At 42.4% G+C, this 14,274-nt stretch overlaps 1 protein-coding gene across 22 annotated transcripts in view; it reads left to right on the forward strand.

Moving 5' to 3' along the window:
• SYNE1 (spectrin repeat containing nuclear envelope protein 1) overlaps positions 1–14,274 on the forward strand; it is a 523,271-nt gene that overhangs the window by 265,383 nt on the left and 243,614 nt on the right. For 21 of the 22 annotated variants that reach the window (XM_021936839.2, XM_031667714.1, XM_021936840.2 and 18 more), the window contains 6 exons: positions 133–310; positions 3,459–3,641; positions 6,833–6,976; positions 7,322–7,477; positions 9,033–9,197; positions 12,006–12,178. In XM_021936839.2, coding sequence (XP_021792531.2) covers positions 133–310; positions 3,459–3,641; positions 6,833–6,976; positions 7,322–7,477; positions 9,033–9,197; positions 12,006–12,178 — 999 coding nt within the window. The remainder of the gene's footprint in view (positions 1–132; positions 311–3,458; positions 3,642–6,832; positions 6,977–7,321; positions 7,478–9,032; positions 9,198–12,005; positions 12,179–14,274) is intronic. The other variant, XM_021936852.2, reaches the window with a different exon arrangement.

Here is a 14,274-nt window from a genome sequence, read left to right on the forward strand (position 1 = left end):
TATTAATTCAGCATTAAATATATTACTAAATGAGGTAAGTGCACATTCTAAGAACTGCTGATTCTATCAAACATGATTTTCATCAACTTTATCACTTTTCCCTGCTGTTAAATTTTTGCATCACCCTTTCAGTCTTTGTTTGCAAGCATCCAAGGGCTGCCAGAATAAAGAACAGATTTTACAGCAAAGATTTCGAAAAGCCTTCAGGGATTTTCAGCAGTGGTTGGTTAATGCAAAAATCACTACCGCCAAGTGCTTTGATATACCTCAAAATATTAGTGAAGTTTCAACTAGTCTTCAGAAAATACAGGTAAGGGTGTTATCAATTAATTCTAGAAGCGGGGTTGATGTGAATTAAAGTTACTTCCAAATCAAGGGTCCCCAACTCCTGGGCCGCAGACTGGTATGGGTCCCTGGCCTGTTAGGAACCAGACCGCACAGCAGGAGGTGAGCAGCAGGCCAATGAACATCACTGCCTGAGCTCCGCCTCCTGTCAGATCAGTGGCAGCATTAGGTTCTCATAGGAGCGTGAACCCCATTGTGAACTGTGCACACAAAGGAACTAGGCTATATGCTCCTTGTAAGAATCTAACCAATGCCTGATGATCTGAGGTAGAACAGTTTCATCCCGAAACCATCCCCCCGACCCACCCCGTCTGTGGAAAAATTGTCTTCCATGAAGCCACTCCCTGGTGCCAAAAAGGTGGGGGACCGCTTCTCTAGATCTTTTCAGAAGAGCATCGCATATAAAAGTTTTGCCTAAGAAATTCAAATTTCAAATAAATCCCCACTTAAAACAATTGATTCTGTATATGAAGAGGAACCAATTCATTTATATAAATGCACACTATTTTTACATATTAATAGTGATCTAGGAAATAATAAAACGTTTTTTCTATGTGATAAGCATTGTTCCTGAGCACTCTAAGTGGATTTTCTCATTTACTTTTCACAACAACCATTTCAGGTATGTAAATTTATTATTGCCAGTGTACAATAGGGTAAAAGCGTCAGTGAGGTCACAAAGCTGGTGTGTTAAGATAGCCAGAGCTGTGGGTCTATTTTATGTTTGTTCATTCGGGTTTATTTTGCTAGTCTTTTCTTTACCTAACTGTAACTTCATGGTGCCAATTCACATACCACCTTAATTCATTCAATAGCATTTTTGAGGCACAGTTGTTGAAATTGCCTTTTGTACTTGTATGTCCGCTCATTTCACGTAGCAGCAGTTCTGAGTGATTGGTTATGAAGTTTGAGTTTCTTTCAGATGGCGCAGGTATGTAGAACATTGTGTAAGCACTTGTTCTTGAAGTGTCTCTAGTAGGAGCAGGCTCTGAAACAGTATTGTTCATATCTAGTTCACCTTTTAAAATTCTTAGTTAATAACTTAATATAACAGGACAACTCTGCCTTTGAAAATTTGCTCCATTTAAAATTCTTCCCAGTCAGGTGCAGCGGCTCACACCTGTAATCCCAGGACTTTGGGAAGCTGGGGTGGGCGGATCACTTGAGATCAGGAGTTTGAGACCAGCCTGGCCAACATGGAGAAACCCTGTCTCTACTAATAAAATATGAAAAATAGCCAAGTATGGTGGTGGGCGCCCATAATCCTATCTACATGGGAGACTGAGACAGGAGAATTGCCTAAACCCAGGAGACGGAGATTCCAATGAGCCAAGATCGCGCCACCACACTCCAGACTGAGCTATAGAGCGAGACTATCTTAAAAAATAGATAAACAAATAAATAAATAAATAAAATAAATAGTAAAATTCTTCCTGTTTTGTTTCAGGCTTGGGGGTAGAACTGCGGAACCTCAATCACCTATTTTTCTGTGTTGGAGAAACACAATATTATTTTTCTTTTCTTTTCTTTTTTTTTTTTTGAGAAAAGTTTTCACTCTGTCACCCAGGCCGGAGTCCAGTGGCCCTATCTTGGTTCACTGCAACCTCTGCCTCCCGTGTTCAAGCAATCCTCCTGCCTCAGCCTCCTGAGGAGCTGGGATTACAGACATGCGTCAACACGCCCAGCTAACTTTTGTATTTTTGGTAGAGACAGGGTTTCAGCGTGTTGCTCAGGCTGGTCTCGAACTCCTGGGCTCAGCTGATCTGCCCGCCTCGGCCTCCCAAAGCGCTGGGATTACAAGAGTGAGCCACCGCACATGGCTAGTACTATTTTAGAGGACAGCCTTTGGCGTTTTCTTTGACTCTCCCACCACAGCATGCCTCCATGGACAGGGGTGGCCATCCATTAAGACACACGTCCTGGCAGAGTTTCTTTAATCAAAATCTACAACAGAATATCTGTGCTTCTGTTTCTTGTCAGAATAAATAACTTTGAGCTTGTGCTTTCAATTTCTTCTTTAGCACTTGAAAATATTATTGAGAATTAACTGTAGAATACAGAATCTACCCATTTTTTCTAGAAGAAGACTATTCTTTGAGATCTAGCCACATGAAGGGAAAAGTACATATCGTAGCTACACTTTATTAAACTACACTTTGTCCTCATAAGGACAACCCTATGAAACTCTCTCTTGTTGTTTTTTTGTAAGCCACTACTAATAATGTAATCTGCTCCATTTAATAGCATTTATTTTAATAAGATTCCCCACGGAAATTCATCTCCTGTCTTTTCCTAGAGAGAATTGTGCTTCTGCTGAGTAGATGGTGTGTTTTTATCCTGTGGGCTCTGTGAGTCTTGTCCCTGGTTGTGTTTACTCTTTTACTTTGGCAGCTAGGATCCTCAGAGCCAAAATCATAATCCAGCTCCACCAACTATATGGAACTACAAAGCATTTGTTTTGTAAACGAGTCTTAGCCAGAGTTTATTCTATTTTACAACTCTTATTTTCCCTTGGTCTTCATTTCTTCTCCTGTTTATTTTTATCAAATTTTTAATATTTTATGAGATAGCTCACCACTTTTTTGAGACAAGTCAGAATTTAGTAGATAAAGTAGTTTGCAATTTGACTATTAAAGGATGACCTGGGTCATTTAACATATACAATAAAAAGAGTTTATTTCCTTTTCTTTGACTTTATTAAGAAATAATAGAGGGCGGGCATGGTGGCTCATGCCTGTAATCCCAGCACTTCGGGACACTGAGGCAGGTGGATCAGGAGGTCAGGAGATCAAGACCATCCTGGCCAACATGGTGAAACCCCATCTCTACTAAAAATACAAAAAAATTATCTGGGTGCGGTAGCATGCACCTGTAGTCCCAGCTACTCAGGAGGCTGAGGCAGGAGAATTGCTTGAACCCAGAAGGCAGAGGCTGCAGTGAGCCGAGATCACACCACTGCACTCCAGCCTGGGTGACAGAGCGAAACTCTATCTCAAAAAAAAAAAAAAAAAAAAAAAGAAGAAGAAAAGAAAAAGAAAGAAAGAAAAGAAAAGAAATAATAGAAACAACACAGAACATTTTTATTATGCCTAATTCTATATTTTCTTTTGTAGGAGTTTTTGTCAGAAAGTGAAAATGGTCAGCACAAGCTAAACGTGATGCTGTCCAAAGGGGAACTTCTGAGTACCCTGCTGACCAAAGAGAAAGCGAAAGGGATCCAGGCCAAAGTTTCAGGTGCAAAAGAAGATTGGAAAAATTTTCGTTCAAATCTCCACCAAAAAGAATCTGCTTTGGAGGTATATATAGCCATCCACATGGAAATATTGTGTGTTATTTGTTATTGCTGTTGTTAGTGAAACCACAGTTTCTGTATATCAAAGTCCCCTTGTCAATGATTTTGGTCACTCCGTCTCTGAACGTAAGAGGACAAAGGGCTAACAATAAGATATAGCCCAATGCTAGAAGTGGGAGCCTCCCTGAAGAATTAAGTAGCTTCTTGCATGTTAGGGTCTCTTGTCACTGACCTGCCCTTGCAATCTCCCAGCAGGGACAGTCAGTTTGACATTTCAGCAGAACACTTAGCCTTTCATGTGAACTGCCTCAATTCTGGAAGGTGGTCTAGGAGAATAAACAGGAATATCTATATAAGCCACAAAATGTTACAGATGAGTGTGTATATTATAACTAATGCAAATACCAGGTAGTAGGTTTTTAGGCATTAAGTATGCAGAAACAATGTTTATATAATTTTATTTTTTCCAGACACAATAGAAGATGAATCTATTATAACCATTAAATAGTTACTGCCGCAATATAATTATTTTTTTTCTTCTGAGATTATCTATTTTATGTATCGACTCTTCTTTCAGAGGAAAAGGGTATCTTTTCCTTTTAAAACACTTTTTGGCAGAATAGATCCTTCATTTGCTTATGATCATTATTGATGAAGGTTGGAAAAAGATAATGATAGAGAAATAATATTCAGTAGGAGAAAATGTGTATTTCCTCAATTCTTTCCTGATCCAAGACCATTGATCTCTCTTTTGTAATGGTGACTGTTTTTTCATGGCCAGCACCCTCCATTTAACAGAGTGATAACCATTGTGCCTAGAAATGTTTCCTTAATCCTCCAGGAATTATTAATGCTATGTGGTCTGACCTGGGGGGCATCAGCTGTTGAGTGTAGCATATTTAGCATTGATTACAAGGTTATCTAGTTCAAGAGATGCCCAAGAGTGGGTGAGTGGGTCATGAATTGCCTGTTTTCTTAATCTGCTCTTCCCCTCAGAGTAGGTATCTGTCTATCTGTTTTGATTCTTTCCTTTCCTTTTTCCCTTCCTTTCTCTTCCTTTCCTTTCCTTTCTTTTCCTTTCCTTTCCTTTCTCTTCCTTTCCTTTCCTTGCCTTTCCTTGCCTTGCCTTGCCTTTCCTGTCCTGTCCTTTCCTTTTCCTTCCCTGCCTTCCCCTCCCCACTCCTCCGCTTCACCTCATCTCCCCTTCCTGTCTCCTTATTCCTCCCTCTCCCCCTCCTCTCTCCTCCCATCCCCTTCGCCTCCCCTCTCATCTCCTTTCTTTTAAAACCTAAATTTCTGATCATGGTCCCCCATTTGCCCTGTTTTGTGGCATATTAGTTCATTCTAACAATGCTCTGAGGACATACCCAGGACTGGGTAATTTATAAAGGAGAGAGGTTTAATCGACTCACAATTCTGCAGGGTTGGGGAGGCCTCAGGAAACTTACAATCATGGCAGAAGGGGAAGCAAATGGTGGCAGGAAGTAGAAGTATGAGCAAAAGCAGGAAAAGCCCATTATAAAACCGTCAGATCTCGTGAGAACTCACTATCATGAGAACAGCAGCATGGGCGTCACCACCCCATGATTCAATTACCTCCCATTGGTTCCCTCCCAAGACACATGGGGATTATGGGAACTGCAATTCAAGATGAGATTTGAGTGGGGACACAGCCAAACCGTATCAAGTGGCCCCATGAGACTCCAGTAGTAGGAAGATGGAAACACCTTGAATTTATGAATTTAATTATTCCACAAATATTTGTTGAGCATCTTCTGTTTGTGAAGGACTAGTCTAGGCTCTGGGGCTATAGCAGAGAATAAAACAGAACCAAGTCCCTGCCTTCATGCAACCTAAATTTTAGTAGAATACTCCAGAAGTTATTTTGGTATTTTACATTTGTGAGATACTAACTTTTCAAAGGATTCTTACAGCTAACCCATCTCCCTCAGAGGTGAGTAAGGCGGATGTGATTTTCCCCATACTATAGACATCCCAGACCAGATACAGGTGGAACCTTCAGCTATTCTCTCATAAGCGTCATTAGCTCTTGCCACTTAGATTTTTCAGCTAACCTTTATGTATTCCCTCTCGGACAAAACTACCTAAAGTACTGGTTGTTTTTATAGCCTTTAGTTGACTCACAGTGTAACATAAATAACAAATTCACATTCACATCCACCTACCACTTTATAAGTAAGACACAGTAGATGCAGACACCTTTGCTAAAGTTAAATAGCACCATATAAAACTTTATCAAACACATTTTACACCTAGGGTACTACATAGTAACTGTGAAAGTATTTATGATATTCTTATGTGATAAGCACATAACATTATTTAGTATTTCTTATCACTTTATAAATCAGAATAAATTATTTATTAACAACATAAGCATGTAAACTACATGGATATGCTACTTCTTGTACCCCCATTAATGAAAATCAACCAAATGTTGACTAACGTTTCTTTACATTCCTGTAAGGTACTATGGTGTGTCTTAGGAAGTATCAGACCCGGGCCCTCCCCTCATGGAGCTTGCAGTCTAGTTTTGGAGACAAGGCATATCTGCATCAGATGAAAATTCACAATCCAACCTTGTCTATGATGAAGTATATAGGCATGGTATAGACAACAGATGCTCTGAAAGTTGAGAAATGGGTGTGATCTCAGAAGTGGGCTGGAATGTTAGGGGGTAAAAATTCTATTTTCCAAAGGAGAACCCTAAAAAGTTCTTAAAGGATGTTCAAAAAATATATTTGTGCCAAGGTAAAAGATGGAATGTTTCAGACTTTGGGGCAGACTTTGTTTTTTTGTGGATGTTTTTGAGACAGAGTCACCCTCTGTCGCCCAGGCTGGAGTAGAGTGGCACAATCTCAGCTCACTACAAGCTCCACGTCCTGGGTTCAAGCAATTCTCCTGCCTCAGCCTCCTGAGTAGCTGAGATTACAGGCACCTGCCAGCACAGCTGGCTAATTTTCTGTATTTTAGTAGAGACGGGGTCACATCATGTTGCCCAGGCTGGTCTTGAACTCCTGAGCTCAAGCTATCTGCCCACCTCGGCCACCCAAAGTGCTGGGATTACAGGCGTGAGCCACTGCACCCAGCCTGGGTGGACTTTGAATGCCAAGTGAAGGACCTTGGACTTGCTATTAAAATATTTTCTTGTCCTGGACACTGTCTAAAACCTTGCAGAATCTAAAGATCCAAATGAAAGACTTTGAAGTAAGCGCTGAGCCTATCCAGGACTGGCTGAGTAAAACTGAGAAGATGGTCCATGAAAGCAGCAATCGCCTTTATGATCTGCCGGCAAAGAGGAGGGAGCAGCAGAAGCTCCAGGTGATGAACCCGCCTCCCCAGATCCCCATCTGACCGTGTCTTTGTCCCGTCCTCTGTGTACTCTACAGATGCATGCTCAGCACCCTTGAGTTAGACTGTGCCGCCGTGAGATGTAGTGTGTTCTTTCCCCATTGCTGGCGGATTTTATGTTTTCTGACTTTCCTTGGAAGTATGATTTGTCTCCTTCCATGATTTGTGCTCCACGGTGTGTAGATTGGAGCTAATAAAGCCTCCAGAGTACATGGACGGCCTGCCAGTGTTGATTACCATGGTCTCCGGGCCAAAGCTTCGTCCGCGATGTGCTTTTCCCCAGCCTCTGAATAGTAACTCGCTTGTGCTTTTCAGTCTGTCCTTGAGGAAATACACTGCTACGAGCCTCAGCTCAACAGGCTGAAAGAGAAAGCTCAGCAGCTGTGGGAAGGACAAGCTGCCAGCAAGAGCTTTAGGCACAGAGTGTCGCAGCTATCTTCTCAGTATCTAGCGCTAAGCAATTTAACAAAGGTAACGCCTGGCACGTGCTGTGTGTGAGTGTGATACTGATGTCGCAAAACTGGAGTTGCAGCAGGTTCTGCGGGGTGTGCATTGCGTCCTGACCTGCCGACAGTGTGGGTCTCCAGGTCAGCAGTAAGGGGCGTGTGTGCTGTTTCCCTCGCCTTGCAATCTGAGTTCATCACTGTTGTTGCATCAGCTTGATGTGGCTCTCTGAAAAGGCCGAAACAGGTTTCAAAAATTGAAAGGACTTCCAGTCTTCATTATTGCTTAAGATATTCCTTTTAATACTGAAATGATTCGTTCCCCAGAGCTTCGATTTGGAAGATTCAAATCATAAACATAAAGCAAAGCTCAGAGCCTTTGTTCTGAAGAATCCCAGATTAAATTGCTTTAGAAAAACATGAATTCTAAACAGTTTAAATTTTATTAAAGTATGTATAGTGGTATTTTTTAAAAAATCATCTGAATCTGTGCATTAATTATATAGTAGTCAAGGATGTGTTGATTGAGAGTTTCAGTTCAGATTCTAGAGCAGAGCTCAAAATTGGCAATGGTTCAGACAACTGATTAAATCTCTTTTCAAATAGCTTAGAAGAAAACAAATGGAATCCTACTACAACTTCATTTACAACATTCAGCCAGTGTAACATAGACCCATTTTGAACTGTGTGGTGCAGGCCTATCTTGAGCTTTATGTGGCTTACAACTTTTGTTTCCTAGATTTTGAAATTTCAGGTGTTAGAATATAGGGACCCCGGTATAATTTGATCTTTAATTTGGCCTTATCTGTTCTGTAAGTGTGGACTTACAGGGTCTGTTGATTTGGGTCTTCAATACACATCACTGAGGCAGTCACACTAGCTTAGGTCTGGAAGTAAATAGTCTATGTTTACACCCATGTTTATTCTATGAATGTTACTTTTGTTGTCTTTATAAAATCTGGCACATATCTAGGTTAAGATAAGGAATGAATCATCTTAGAATGAATGAAGAACATCTTTCGATTCCTTTGTATTTACTTAGATACCAAAAGTAATCGATATATGAATGTTTTGAGAGCTGTAGATTATTCTTGTAAAGTCTTCACTGTGTTCGATTGACCTATAATTAATATGCAAAACCACACGGACGGTCCCAAGTTTTAAAATTTAGAGATATTACAAAAATCTCAGATTATTTTTTTTAGAACCCTGGCTACAATGTAGGTCATGTGGGTTGTAGTGTCAGATAAGCCCAATGTCATATGTGAAAGTTAGAATCTACTTTGACCAGTCTCCCAGACAAGGCATTAGGGAGAAATTTTACTGATTTAAAATAATCATGATAGTCATAAAGAATTGGAGAGGCATACAATTGTAACTTTTTCTTGCTTTTGAGCCAGTTTTTCTAACAGTTTTATGATTTAGAAAGATCTTTGACATATCTCATAGGATTAGGCCAGACTTGCCTCGTATCTGGCAGCGTATGAAGCCATGACTGATTGCCGTTGTTTCAAACAAACCGTTAGCTTTACAATTTGTCTCTGCGGGATGGACAGCTCGAAAAACGTTTCTGTCATTTCCAGGAGAAAGTGTCAAGGCTGGATAGAATCGTTGCAGAACACAATCAGTTCTCTCTCGGGATTAAAGAATTACAAGACTGGATGACAGATGCGATTCACATGCTGGATTCGTACTGCCACCCGACGTCCGACAAAAGTGTGCTGGACAGCAGGACGCTCAAGCTTGAGGTGTGCATCTTGAGATAGAAATATCTCCAACCTACAGAATTTGTTTGTTTTTCTCAAAATTTCCCGTCTCCATCCACCTGGAGTGATGATGTCGCATTCTCTCCTTGAGAAATCTCAGGTGCTTTGTGAGTGTAACCCTGTCTGCCTTGGGTGGACATGCCAGAGAATTCCTGAATCATCTGACCCCAGATGTTTTCCAAAAAATGATAAAGCCCAAATGTGATTACTTGTGTGATCACTTGTTAAGAGGCTAGTTTTAAATTAGATCACAGACATTATTATGGGAAAATATTTTGAGGAAACATTTTATAGGACAAAACATTTTCCATCTTTTTCAACTTTTGTCTTCCTGTATTTAGCCAATTCTCCTCCCGTCCCAAGATATAAGTTCAATTTTGCATTTGCGATGAAAACAATGAATCTGCATTCATTTGTATACTGGGTGCCTTCTAGGAGACTGGCACTCCGTCTTGACTCCAGGGAATCAAAGGTGAATAACGTAGTCTTTTTCCTCAAGGATTTTACTGTCAGAGGTTGGAGGTCGAAATACAGAAGACAATAACCACAGATGCAGATGTGCTTATGGTGTTATAGACACACACAGGAGTGGAACCTTGCAGGAGGGATGGGGTTGAAAGTTGGGATAGGTTTCTTAGGAAGTGTGATAGGTTGCTGGGCGCGGTGGCTCACGCCTGTAATCCCAGCACTTTGGGAGGCCGAGGAGGGTAGATCACGAGGTCAGGAGATCGAGACCATCCTGGCTGACACGGTGAAACCCTGTCTCTACTAAAAATACAAAAAATTAGCCAGGCGTCGTGGCAGGCTCCTGTAGTTCCAGATACTCGGGAGGCTGAGGCAGGAGAATGGCGTGAACCCAGGAGGTGGAGCTTGCAGTGAGCCTAGATCCTAGATCGCACCACTGCACTCCGGCCTGGGCAACAGAGTGAGACTCCATGTCAAAAAAAAAAAAAAGGAAGTGTGATAGGTAAACCGAGTTATGTGGGGATTTTTTTTTTAAATAAAATTAAGACAGAGTCTTGCCTTCTCTCCTAGGCTGGTCTTGAACTCCTGAACTTAAGCAATCCTCCTGCCTTGGCCTCCCAAAGTACTGGGATTACAGGTGTGAGCCACTGCACCCTGCCATAAACCAAGTTTTTGTTTTGTTTTTGGTTTTTGTTTTGTTTTGTTTTGTTTTAGATGGAGTTTTGCTCTTGTTGCCCAGGCCGGAGTGCAATGGTGTGGTCTCAGCTGACCAAAACCTCTGCCTCCTGGGTTCAAGCGATTCTCCTGCCTCAGCCTCCCGAGTAGCTGGGATTACAGGCATGCACCACCACGCCCGGCTAATTTTGCATTTTTAGTAGAGACAGGGTTTCTCCATGTTGGTAGTCTGGTCTCGAACTCCTGACCTCAGATGATCCGTCTGCCTCGGCCTCCCAGAGTGCTGGGATTACAGATGTGAGCCAGCCAAAACTGAGTTTTTAAGAATGATAGGGGAATTGTTTTGGCAAAGATAACCCGGTGGAGACTTGGGAATGGTGGCAGAGAGTGGAAAAGTGTGAGGAAAAGCCAGAGGAAAGAACAGCTTAGTGTATGAGAAATTGCTACCAGTTGCTTATTGCCACAGCAGAAACTGGTGGCAATGGGTGGCTGAAGCTGAGGTTTTGGAAGTTGTCAAGAACCATGTTATAAAGAGAGATGAAGCTTTGTCTTTTAGGTGACATTATCAGTTTTATAACTTGGAATTAAAACTTCTTTCTGGCTGGGCCCAGTGGCTCACACTTATAATCCCAGCACTTTGGGAGGCTGAAGTGGGAGAATTGCTTGAGCCCAGAAGTTCAACAGCAGGCTGGGCATCATACTGAGACCTCATCTTTACAAAAAAAAAAAAAAAATTTAAATTAGCTGGGCATGGTGGCATGTGCCTGTAGTCCCAGCTACCAGGGAGGCTGAGCTGGAAGGATCACTTGATCCCAGGGGTTCGAGGCTGCGGTAAACTATGATTACACCACTGCACTGAGGCCTGGGAGAGAAAGATAGACTCTGTCTCTAAAAAAACAAAAGAAAAAACTTCCTTCTCACATAGAAAAAGAATAGTGCTTGCGGTGGCTCAAACCTGTAATCCCAGCACTTTGGCAGGCCGAGACAGGCGGATCACGAGGTCAGGAGATCGAGACCATCCTGGCTAACACGGTGAAACCCCGTCTCTACTAAAAAATACAAAAAACTAGCCGGGCAAGGTGGCGGGCGCCTGTAGTCCCAGGTACTCGGGAGGCTGAGGCAGGAGAATGGCGTGAACCCGGGAGGCGGAGCTTGCAGTGAGCTGAGATCTGGCCACTGCGCTCCAGCCTGGGCGACAGAGCGGGACTCCATCTCAAAAAAAAAAAAAAAAAAAAGAATAGTGCTTATGAAGAACATGAAATGTATAATCAATTTCTATAGGCTTTTTTGTTGTAGAGACCATAACATTTATAAACTCTTCATCCTATAACCTTTGAGAAATCATGAATTCTACTGTACTATATTTTTCCCTTGTTAAAACCAGTAAAGTAAAACTTCACTGGAAGGAAGGGATTATTCAGAGAAGACTGGAGACCTTCAACACCAAGGCCACTTAGCAAAAACCCGCGGGTAACTGGTGACTGGCACTCACCAGCAAGCCACTTCCCCACCCTCCATCTCAGCCGACTGGGAGCTCCAGGGCTGGATACAATTGCATATTATTCTGTGATCTTTAGGAGCTCTGCAATATTTAAAACCAGAAATGTTAAACATACAAATGACAAAGGACTTCTGTATTTGTTTTCACAGGCTCTATTATCAGTCAAACAGGAAAAAGAGATTCAGATGAAAATGATAGTAACCAGGGGAGAATCTGTCCTTCAGAATACCTCTCCAGAAGGCATTCCCACGATTCAACAGCAGCTGCAGAGTGTGAAGGATATGTGGGCATCCCTTTTGTCTGCAGGGATTCGTTGTAAAAGGTGAGGGAAACTACGGCCAAGCACTGGGGAAGCTACTACTAAAAAATCAATATAATACGACTGAACAGACCATTTCTGTGGCTCCCTTCCCTCCCCTCCCCTCCCCTTCCCTCCCTCCCCTCCCCTCCCCTCCCTTCCCTTCCCTTCCCTTCCCTCTCTCCTTCCTCCCTCCCTTCCTCCTTACCTTCTTTCCTTTCTTCCATCCTTCTTTCCTTCCTTCCTTCCTCCCTTTTCCTTCAATTCCTCTTTCTTTTTATTTCTTTTCTCTTATTAGAACAAAAGAAACTGGCAGATGTAATCTCACATTTAGATTGACCTGAATATTGTGCTTACATGTTAATATAACTAAAAATGCATGTTTCTCTTTGTTGTTGTTGCTAACATAAAAATACAAAAAAAAGATTCATAATGTAAAAATATAGGGATTAAAACCAAGTAGTGGACATGGGAGGTAAACCCAAGAAATACAAATAGAGGAGTAGGAAAGAAATAGCAGGCAGGGGGAGGGCAGTAAATAAAGGGTGTTGTATTAGCCTGTTCTCTCGCTGCTATGAAGACATTCCTGAGATTGGGTAATTTATAAAGGAAAGAGGTTTAATTGACTCACAGTTCCGCATGGCTGGGGAGGCCTCAGGAAACTTACAGTCATGGCGGAAGGGGAAGCAAACACGTCCTTCTTCATGTGGCAGCAAGAGAGACGAGTGCTGAGCAAAGGGGGAAAAGCCCCTTATAAAATCATCCGATCTGATGAGAATTCACTCACTATCACAAGAACAGCATGGGGGGAACCGCCCCCATGATTCAGTTACTTCCCGCTGGGTCCCTCCCGTGACATGTGGGGATTATGGGAACTATAATTCAAGATGATATTTGGGTGGAGACACAGAGCCTAACCATATCAGGTATGTTATCAAGCAATTTGCCCACCATTGTGAGCAACTGCAACTTAATCTAGTCAGGCAATACTGAGAGCTGATATACAGTGTGAGCCTCGGTTATCCCATCCAAGGGCAGGGGATCTGGGGTATTTGGAAACAAACTCCTATGAATTAGAAGAGCAGTTGAGGGCTGCCCCTAAGGGTGAGGCTCCCCTGCCCTTCTTGCCTACATTGCCCTCAAACTGAGAGTACATCAGAGCCTAGAGAATGTCTTCAAGCTAAGAGATCTAGGAGCGATTAGAAGTCCAGTTGGCCCTGTGCTGCAGTGGTGTGATCTGGGAGTGTGGATGGATGGAGCACTTATAGTTTCTGCTGCAAAAGGACCCAAAACCTGGTAGTACAACTAGGCAGAAATGATTAATGGAATTTAAAATATAGCATGTGTAGGCTGGGCACGGTGGCTCACGCCTGTAATCCCAGCACTTTGAGAGTCTGAGGTGGGTGAATCACAAGGTCAGGAGGTCGAGACCATCCTGGCTAACACAGTGAAACCCCATCTCTACTAAAAGTACAAAAAAATGAGCCAGGCGTGGTGATGGGCACCTGTAGTCCCAGCTACTCGGGAGGCTGAGGCAGGAGAATGGCATGAAGCCAGTAGGCGGAGCTTGCAGTGAGCCGAGATAATGCCATTGCACTCCAGCCTGAGTGACAGAGCGAGACTCTGTCTCAGAAAAAAAAAAAAAAAAAAAAAAGCATGTGTGTGTTTAGACAAGAGAAATGCTTAACTTATCTATAAGAGAAATAATTAAGTTTTAATATTTAGACCAAGTCAGGAAATATTGTCCTTTTATTTCATTGTGATTTTCTGATTTTTAATCTCACGCAAGGTGGTTACTGTACTTGTTCTTCTCTCCTGCTCTGAATGTCCTGCTCAGTTTGATAGAGTTAAGTATTGCTTCTCTCCCTGCCCAGGGCTTTGGCTCCAGAAAAGACCCACTCAGGGGGATCTCTCCCAGTTTTGCCTTTGAACCTCTCTCAGTGTCTGCTGTCCCCCTAGCTGTTGACTCTTGAGTTGATAGCCAGTTCCATGTTTCTGCATATTGGCCTGGGGTTAAATGTCCCTTGCTTCCTGAGGCTGCCCTTCACACCTGGACTCAGTGTCGTTAAGCCCTGGGTAGCCTGCTCATTCCCAAGTCAGCTTCTCTTGACCCCTTGCTG

Source organism: Papio anubis, chromosome 6, assembly GCF_008728515.1.
Source record: "Papio anubis isolate 15944 chromosome 6, Panubis1.0, whole genome shotgun sequence".
Classification (NCBI taxonomy): Eukaryota; Metazoa; Chordata; class Mammalia; order Primates; family Cercopithecidae; genus Papio; species Papio anubis.